We start from the raw sequence: 10,152 nt of genomic DNA, 5'->3' as shown, positions 1-10,152 counted from the left end.
CTCAGATATGCAGATGACACCACCCTTATGGCAGAAAGTGAAGAGGAACTAAAGAGCCTCTTGATGAAAGTAAAAGAGGAGAGTGAAAAAGTTGGCTTAAAGCTCAACATTCAGAAAACTAAGATCATGGCATCCAGTCCCATCACTTCATGGCAGATAGATGGGTAAACAGTGGAAACAGTGGCTGACTTGATTTTTCTGGATTCCAAAATCACTGCAGATAGTGATTGTAGCAATGCAATTAAAAGACGCTTGCTCCTTGGAAGGAAAGTTATGACCGACCTAGATAGCATATTGAAAAGCAGAGACATTACTTTGCCAACAAAGGTCCATCTAATCAAGGCTATGGTTTTTCCAGTGGCATGTATGGATGTGAGAATTGGACTATAAAGAAAGTTGAGCACCAAAGAATTGATGCTTTTGAACTGTGGTGTTGGAAAAGACTCTTGAGAGTCCCTTGGACTGCAAGGAGATCCAACCAGTCCATCCTAAAGGAGATCAGTCCTGGGTGTTCATCGGAGGGACTGATGTTGAAGCTGAAACTCCAGTACTTTGGCCACCTCATGCGAAGAACTGACTCATTGGAAAAGACCCGGATGCTGGGAAAGATTGAGGGCAGGAGGAGAAGGGGACGACAGAGGATGAGATGATTGGATGGCATCATCGACTCAATGGACATGGGTTTGGGTGGACTCCAGGAGTTGGTGATGGACAGGGAGGCCTGGCGTGCTGCAGTTGATGGGGTTGCAAAGAGTCGGACACGACTCAGCAACTGAACTGAACTGAACTGAACACCTATTTCACAAACAAACTAGTCTTAATTCGGTTATATTTGGTAAAAACAAGGGTAAATTTAGGGAGAAAAAGATGTTTCAATGATTGTTAGATTCCAGTTTGTTAATGGAGGTCTGTATCTACTAAGACTCATTTCCTGGTAGTTCTTTGCTATTATGCTGTATTAATGTAAAATTTAACTGAATTTTTAAAGGACACTCTAAATTAGTTTCTGAAGCTTATCTCAGTAATCTATCTTTGAATGAAGATCAGATACCTCATGACTGTGACCAAGACCAGAAAAAGACATAGTTTAAGGAACTGTCTCCTGCGTGGATGGAAGGACTTTTTTATCAGAGGAAGCTGCAGTACCCTAGGATGAAAAGAAAATGACGCTAGAAGCAGACAGCTTGCTCAAGATGCTGGACCTGATTCATATGATCAGTTATAATGTTTTCTTGACTTCTTGGACCTTTGCCTATAAATCAAATGTTTTCTATCATGGACATGATTCTATGCTAGTTTAAAACTCAATCCAACTGTTGGATTTGTGGCCAGTTACCTGTGTCTAATACTTCTGGATTACCTTGGTGGATTTTTCCCCTTCAGGGCTCTGACTGGATACCCCCTAGCAAATTTATTTTAGAAAATAATTTAGTCCTGTTCTATCTATTCATGATATTACTGTATGGGATCCTCTCACCTGGCCAGTTAATAATACCTGCTCTGACCCTGGCCATAGATTTAAGTTTTCTCTTAGGGTCACTCAAACTCCAATTAGAATGGCAAGCTAAGTCTCAATCAAAAATTGTAACCTCTTGTCTACTAAAAGGAAAACTCGCACAATTATGGGATGGATCTATACGGTTAACACCAAGCTATGGTCACTTAAGTTTAAAAGCTCCTCTAAGGATAATCAACCTAGTAATATTATGAAACTAGGCTGGGTGCTTTATGAATTATGCCTACTATTACCCTTAGAGAGAGTGACTGATATGGGACTTGGTGGATTTGGGGTTTTAATTAATGGCTTTGGCATCTGGAATGGATAGGAAGGTGTAGCCTGGGATTACCATGAACTCAAGGATATATACATAACAAATTAGAGGTAGCTCAAGCCAATCTAACATTGATGCAAGCTCAATAAGTCAAGACATCTGTATTCTACTGGTATGATCATTTAGCAGCTATTTTTCATGACTTCAATGGGATTGGAGGGTGTAATTGATCATATTGAAGCCTTAACAACTTTCACTCAACAAACTTCAAATGATAGTAACCAGATTATTAGCCTATTGAACCCTGAGGTCTCAATGATGAGAAAGGTGGTACTACAAAACCCTCGGCTGTTGACATCATTGCAGCATTTCAGGGAGGTACCTGTGCCATAATTCAAACTGAATGCTGTGTTTTCATACCTGATGAATCCTTTAATGTAACACCTTTGATGAACCACAAGAAGAATCAGATTTCTGCCTTAAGTGATTCATTCCCTATTCTTGATAATCTTTTATAAAACTGGTTTGGAAAAAAAAACTGGTTTGGTGCAAGAGGCTCATGGCTGAAATATTTATTTATAATTCTGCTAATGTTGTTAGTTGTATTATTTGCATTTTGCCTGTTTTACAAGATTATTGTTTCTTGTATTACCAAGTGTATGACTGAGCCTCCAACGAAAATAATGTTGACTAAACTTGAAACAGTTGATCAAATGTGTAGCTTGATATGTGATCAATGATCATAATAGTGTAACTCTAGATATAGGAAGATGCAATGAGAGGGAATCTTACTTTTTTGGACCAAAACTAGAAGATAGATGTCCAGAGATCTTTGACTATTAGGACCTAGTCCAATAATAGCTCATTGAGTGGCCTATCAACAAAAACCTTCAGAATCGGGAATGGGCCTTCCTAGCAACACACTCCAGTGTTCTTGCCTGGAGAATCCCAGGGATGGGGGACCCTGGTGGGCTGCCATCTCTGGGGTCACACAGAGTCGGACACGACTGAAGCTACTTAGCAGCAGTAGCAGCAGCAGCAGTACAGGACAAAATGGTCATGAAACGCCTTCCCAAGTTTCCTCAGTCAGTAAAGAATCTGCCTGCAATGCAGGAGATCTGGGTTCAATCCCTGGGTCGGGAAGATCCCCTGGAGAAGGAAATGGCAACCCGCTCCAGTATTCTTGCCTAGAGAATCCCATGGACAGAGGAGAGGAGCCTAGCAGGCTACAGTCCGTGGGGTCTCAAGGCTTGGAGAGGAAACCACCACCAAGTATGGTTGGTTTATGACCACAAGGGGGCACTGTCAACTCTAAATCGGCACTTGCCAAGAGCTTTGACGCTGACTGAACAGCAAGGACACTTGCCCTCTGCTTCTGTGGAGATTGAATCCAGTGCTGCTGCAGCTGGTGACCCTTCAACACCCGCTGAGGGAGTTCAGGGTGGAGTGAGCTACTCTGTGCTCCGGGAGCCTGGTTTGACAGGTCTTTAGATAGGTGGGTATTTTTCCTTTCATCTCCTCATATCTACAAAAGCACTAAATCCCTTCATGATGACATCAGATCCTCGTGACTAGGAGAAAACCTCTTGTAAAGTAAGCATTTGGTTGCATTCAACTCCCCCTTCACCAAAATCTTTTATGTTGACCTTCCCCCACTACTTCTTTGGAGCAGTCTCTCAGAGCTATATGAGGTGATGCCTCCCAGGCTGCAGTCCTGATTTTGCTCCAGATAAAACTTAACTCATAACTCTTAAATTGTGCATCTTTTTATTTAACAGTTGTGGTGACCAAAATAGGACTCGAACACTTGCAGCTCTCAAGTTGTGCATCTTTTTTACTTGACAATTAACTCACTCAACTAGGGTGATCACATGTCCCCATTTGCTTCAGCATAATTACTAATAATGACCTCTTTCATGACCAAAAGTGCCCTGCTTTCATCCTACCAGTCCACATTTGGCAGAGGAAAAACTGAGCTGCAGATGGGTGAAGTCACTTGTCCCAAACCACTCCTTTGGTAAATGGTGAAATGTAGAATTTGAGCCCACTTCTGTCTGCCTCCCAAGCCTTTGCTCTGGCCCCTCCCATCCACGTAGATGTCCGGTGTGACTTCACCAGTCTAACTCTGGCCTACCATTGCTTCCCCTCAGGATCCCTACCCCAGCTGTGGAGCCACCCTCCTCCCATAGACCTACCCTGGGGACCCAGCAGGACCTGCAGCGGGGAAACTGGGCCTTGGGTCCTTCCCACCCCTGTGGCTATACTGACAGGTGCCTCAGCATGCTCCATGCTGTTGGGCACTGCTTGGTTGGGGCCCTTAGCTTTCTTCTTGGCCAAGGTCACAACTTGGTGGGGCCTGATCCTTATCTGCTGCGCCAGGACTTACCTGAGATGAGCCTGAGGCTGGCAGAGCCTCTTTGCCTTCCCTCAGGCCTTATCTCCCAGATAAGAGTTCTCCCTCTTGCCAGGGAATTCTCTCTCCGCCTTATCACTGAAATCTGACCATTGGCCTCCCAATCCTGAAGCAGCAGCAAACTGGCTCCACCCAGCCTGCGATGCCCTCCCCTTTGCTGATCACCAAGCCTGCCTCCTCCAGGAGGTCTTTCTAAGGACTCATTCATTCATTCAGCAATCCTTCCCCAGTCACTTACTCCCAGGCCTTGGTGACTCTGAAGGAGGTAAGAGTCAGAGGCCTTGAGCCTGGGTCTTATTCTGCTTCAGACCTACTGTGTGACCATGGACAAGACCCTCTCCCATTCAGGATCTCACTTTTCTAAAAGTAGAGCAGTGGTTCTCAAGGTGTGATCTCGGGGTCAGCAACATCTGCGCCATGCAAATTCTCAGGCCCCACCCCAGAGCCACTGAATCTGAAACTCTCTTCTGAAGCATGCTCAAACTGGGGACCCTTCTTTCCATCTCAAATAGTCACTGCTTTAGAATTAACAAGCACGTTCGTGAACATGATTTAACGAGCTTTCCCACAGTGCTGAAAAACTGGTCTCCCCTGCTGAACTGGGCCAGGCATGATGCAGTGATTCAGAGTATGGGGTTTCTGATGCTGGCTTGTTGTCATTGTTTAGTCACTAAGTCGTATCTGACTCTTGATACTCCATGGGCTGTAGCCCACCAGGCTCTTCTGTCTATGGGATTTCCCAGGCAAGAATAATGGAGTGGCTTGCCATTTCCTTGTCCAGGGGATCTTCCCAACCAAGGGATCAAACCTGCGTCTCTTGCATTGGCAGGTGGATTCTTTACCACCAAACCACCATGGAAACCCACAATGTTGGCTTAGCCACTTTCAAACGTTGTGACCTTACTGTGAATTTCGGTTAAGTCACTTAACTTTTCTGAGCCCCCATTTTTCTTCTGAGGGATGGCACCCACAAAACAGGCAGCTTTTGGTACCAGGAGCCCCAGTGTAACTGAGTGTGTGTGTCCCCACAGGGGGTGTGGCTGACTGGTTGCCATCATCATTGTGGATCGGAGGCTCAGGAGTTATATTAAGATAATTCGCTCAGACTTTTACACTCGTTTTGGTAGTGCTAGAATTCAAACACATCTTCTGGTTCCTCAGATTTGAGAGCAAAGGCCTCCTTAGCAGGCAAGTTGTCTCCTGGCAAGGCCTGGGAGGGAGAGCAGGATGTGACCTTGGACCCAGACATCGCCCTACAACCTGAGCCAGTCACATAACCAGTGAGGCCTCACTTTCTCAAGTGGATGATGGCAAGAACGCGGCCATACCCATCCTAATGCTACCTCACAGGTAATGCTGTGAGCCTCGCCTCCACTCTCCCTCCATCTTCTCCGCCTCTGCCCCAGCCTGCCCCATCCTGGCAACTGGACTTACTGCTGAGGGCAGCCTTCATCTGCTCCTTGCTGTTGGCACGGTGGTACCAGGTGACCAGCAGGCCATCCCTTTGGCTGATCTGACCCAAGCTTAGCAGGTAGTCCAGCATGTCTGCGTCAGAGCGACAGGTCCCATCCTGTTCACAGCCTGGAATCAAGGCCAAGGAGGCCGTTAGCATCAGTTCTTGCCCAAGCCCAAGGCTCTTGTCTGTACATCCTACTAACCCTCTCTGGGCCCTGGGGCCATGTCCAGCCTGCCATCTAGCATAGACAGTGGACCCCAGAGTCATCAGTGCTGTGAGAGAGAAACATGTGGGGTCCTGAGCACAAGGATGCTCTGGGCCAGCCTGGGGACATTGGAAAGTTCACTGATAAGGGAATATTTGAGGGAGACATAGAAGGATGGGTGTGTAAATTTAACCAAAAGAGGGGACTAGGTTATTCCAGACAGAGAGGAAAAGTATAAGCAAAGGTATGGTCATAGGAAATGTGTGGTTGCATAAAAGAATGGCCATTGCTCTGGTACAGATACAAAGAAATGAGATAGGACAAGATTGGAAAAGAGGCCTGTGATCCAGCTGTAAATGACCCTCAGTTCAGTCAGTCACTCAGACGTGTCTGACTCTTTGAGACCCCATAGACTGCAGCATGCTAGGCTTCCTTGTCCATCACCAACTCCCGGAACTTGCTCAAACTCATGTCCATTGAGTCGGTGATGCCATCCAACCATCTCATCCTCTGTCGTCCCCTTCTCCTCCTGCCTTCAATCTTTCCCAGCATCAGGGTCTTTTCAAATGAGTCAGTTCTTCACATCAGGTGGCCAAAGTATTGGAGTTTTAGGATTGATTGGTTTATCTCCTTGCAGTCCAAAGGACTCTCAAGAATCTTCTCCAACACCACAGTTCAAAAGCATCAATTCTTCTGCACTCAGCTTTCTTTATGGTCTAACTCTCACATCCATACATGACTACTGGAAAAACCATAGCATTGACTAGGTGGACCTTTGTTGGCAAAGTAATGTCTCTGCTTTTTAATATGCTGTCTAGGTTGGTCATAGCTTTTCATCCAAGGAGCAAGCATCTTTTAATTTCATGGCTGCAGTCACTGTCTGCAGTGATTTTGGAGCCCAAAAATAAAGTCGGCCACTGTTTCCATTGTTTTGCCATCTATTTTCCATGAAGTGATGGGACCAGATGCCATGATCTTAGTTTTCTGAATGTTGAGTTTTAAGCCAACTTTTTCACTCTCTTTCACTTTCACCAAGAGGCTCCTTAGTTCTTTGCTTTCTGCTATAAGGATGGTGTCATCTGTGTGTCTGAGGTTATTGATATTTCTCCCAGCAATCTTGATTCCAGCTTGTGCTTCATCCAGCCTGGCATTTCACAAGATGTACTCTGCAAATAAGTTGAATAAGCAGGGTAACAACATACAGCCTTGATGTAATCTTTTTCCAATTTGGAACCAGTCTATTTGTTTTTCCATGTCCAGTTCTAACTGTTGCTACTTGACCTGCATACAGATTTCTCAGGAGGCAGGTAAGGTGGTCTGGTATTCCCTGGGCGCCGGCAAAAAAAAAAAAAAAAAATGGGGTATGTGCTGGAGATAGCAAACAAGTTTGTGTTTAGAAAGTGCTCCTTAGTGGCAGGGCGAGCATGGATTGGCGAGAGCAGGCTGGTGGCTGAGATTGTGTGGGAAGGGGTGGGCTGAGGCAGGGGTGCAGCAGGAGAGGGGGAGCTGAGAGGTTAGGGTGAGCAGGGAATGGAGATAGAGGATGGGAAGGAAGAAGCCTCGAGGCACAGGACTGAAGATACAGGCATAAGACAGAAGGAGGTCCCCATGTGGATGGAAGGCCCTTCAGCAGGAGAGGGTGCAGGGATGTGAGGGTAAGTTCAGCTCAGTCCACTGAGTGTGATGCCTGCATGGCCCTCCAATAATAAGTGTTCATCCAGGAGCATGGAAGGATAGCTGAAGCCTGGTAAAGAGGAAGGGAAACAAAGCTAACGAGACTGTTTATTGGAGATCAAATCTTGGTGGGGCAAGTAGAGCTGTGGATGGAGGATAAGTCAATCCTGAAGGAAACCAACCTTGAATACTCATTGGAAGGACTGATGCTGAAGCTGAAACGCCAATATTTTGGCCACCTGATGAGAAGAGCCGACTCACTAGAAAAGACTCTGATGCTGGGAAAGGTTGAGGGCAGGAAGAGAAGGGGGCAACAGAGGATGAGACGGTTGGATGGCATTACCGACTCAACGGACATGGTGGTGGTGAAGGACAGGAAAGCCTGGCGTGCTACAGTCCATGGGGTCACAAAGAGCTGGACACGACTTAGCAACTGAACAACAACAGGGAGGAGAGTGGAGGCCATCAGGTCTGTCGATGGGAACAGAACCTTATGGGGGCAAAGAGTGAGGGATGGAGGAAGCCAAGCAGATGGCATGACTGGGTGCTCCTACCTGGCAAGATTGTGTCCTTCTGCAGGGAGAAGCCCAGGACCATCGCGATGGCGAATACCACAGCCGCACTGACACCGCCAACAATAGCCCACTTCCAGCACCCCTTCTTGTTGGCCATGATGACCCTCTGGGGAGAATACCCCTTGAAGGGTAGTGTCTCCTGAGGCTCTGAGAGCTGGGATCGGGTGGGAGGTAGGAGGCTTAGCAGCACCTAATTCTTTCCCTGGCAGGACAGCTCCTGCAGGCCTGGAATGTCCCAAAGACAGCTTTGGAGGCCCTGCCTACCTTCCTGTGCTCCTCCTCCTCTCTCTCTCCCAGGATCTTAACAGGTCAAGCAGAAAATCCTGCCACCTCCAAAATGACCTTTGAGCACAGTAACAGACAGCAGCAGATGTTAGATGGAGCCCACCACTGCTCTCGCCTGCTGCCTGTCTGCTCCAGCCTGAGAGTTGGGGGACTAGGGATCTGGACCGAGCTTGACCTTGCTTTCCTGAAGACCTGGAGGTTTTCTTCCCCTGCATAAAAGGAGGCACCTAGTTGGTCCTTCCTTCTTTCTGCCCTATTCCAGAGAGTCACGAAGTTCAGGCAAGGGTGAGTGACAGGAACAGATTAGATGTGCCCAAGGAACATGAATTTTCCTTCCATCCCAGATAGATTATCTACCTGGGATTGAAATTGATAGGACTGGCATGCTGGCCTGGGTTGCTGCAGGCCACTCCTGAGTCCATAGGGGAGGGACTGAGTCACTGCCTGGCACAGAGGGTGTCCTACGGTCCCTGGTATAGGAAGGCAGTTAGAGATTGTCCCTATTTCAGGGACCCTGGAATTTAAATCTGTCCAAGAATCACCTGTCATGTGCATGGGGTTTGGGACTTACAGAGGCGCACAGAGAAATCCAGTAGAGCCCCTGGTTACTCGTGTGTGTGTGTGTGTGTGTGTGTGTGTGTGTGTAGGAGTGACTAGAAGGATGCCCAGGTAGGCAGATTCAGGGAATCTGGGAAGTAAGGAGAAGCTCAGGGGGGAATTTCGTTCAGGCCTCCTCTGGATCATCTCTTAAGAGCTGCCCAGGAAGGAATCAGATGTAGAGGTCTAGGACTCTCGGACAAAACACAAAGCTGTGAGCATCATTTCCTGCTCAAGGCAAAGAGAGAAGGGGGTGGAGGCAGACTTTGGGGACCACAGACTTCAGGGATGGTGGGGGAAGAGAAATCAGGTAAGTGCTGTGGGATAGAACCGCAAGAGATGGGGAGGACCCAGGAAGCCAATAGAAGGGTTGCTTAGAGGAGAAAGGGGTGGTCATCTGTGCCTGGAGATGGAGGCCCATAAAGACAGCAAGGCACTGCCAGACTTGACAGTAAGAGTAAGGGTGATGTTGGAGAGGGCAGTGTCCACACTCCGTTTACAGTGAGATGGTCACTTTTTTTTGGTTACAATATCTAACATTAGACAAATCTCTTTTTTGAAAGAAAAATCTAGAAATCAGCTCTTACAATTGACTAGGCTCTCCATGTATGAACAGCCCTCACTTTTTGCCAAAATCTTGGCTCTCTGTGCACCATGCCAAACAAAAATATAGAGACAGAATTACTGAGGAGAAGGAAAGAGTGGCTTTACTACTTTGCCTGGCAAAAGGGGATCTTGAGGCTAGGGCCTCAAGAACTGTGTCCCCCTCCCTGATGAGTCAAGAGAGGTTACATAGTCAGGCAGGGGTATGTGATAAGGATCAACGCAGTAACAGTCTTCATTTCTTCTTCTGCAAAGTTTCAAAAGGGTGAGGTTGCTGGCAAGATTAGGGTGTGTGCAGGACAAAGGTCCATATAGTCAAAGCTACAGTATTTCTAGTAGTCACGTACGGGTGTGAGAGCAGGACCATAAAGAAAGGTGACCATGGAAGAATCGATGCTTTCAAACTGTGGTGCTGAAGAAGACTCCTGAGAGTCTCTTAGACAGCAAGGAGATCAAACCAGTCAATCCTAAAGGAAATCAACCCTGAATATTCATTGGAAGGACTGATGCTGAAGCTGAAGCCCCAGTACTTTGGTCACCTGATGCGAAGAGCTGACTCATTGGAAAAGACC

The 10,152-nt window shown here is 46.9% G+C and overlaps 1 protein-coding gene across 1 annotated transcript in view; it reads right to left on the bottom strand.

Annotated features, from left to right (window-relative positions):
- The window catches only part of LOC104993746 (protein FAM151A-like), a 28,164-nt gene extending 19,849 nt beyond the window's left edge, over window positions 1-8,315 (bottom strand). Inside the window, exons 1-2 of the mRNA XM_010847123.1 lie at window positions 8,075-8,315; window positions 5,620-5,766 (exon numbers count right to left, since the gene is read on the bottom strand). Of these exons, the coding sequence (XP_010845425.1) occupies window positions 5,620-5,766; window positions 8,075-8,192 (265 nt within the window). The 5' untranslated portion in view covers window positions 8,193-8,315. The remainder of the gene's footprint in view (window positions 1-5,619; window positions 5,767-8,074) is intronic.
- Window positions 8,316-10,152: the final 1,837 nt, after the last annotated feature.

Source organism: Bison bison, unplaced genomic scaffold (genome assembly GCF_000754665.1).
Source record: "Bison bison bison isolate TAMUID 2011002044 unplaced genomic scaffold, Bison_UMD1.0 scf7180017864244, whole genome shotgun sequence".
Classification (NCBI taxonomy): Eukaryota; Metazoa; Chordata; class Mammalia; order Artiodactyla; family Bovidae; genus Bison; species Bison bison.
Note: the sequence above shows the minus strand (reverse complement) of the source record. Positions and strands in the feature narration are given on the sequence as shown.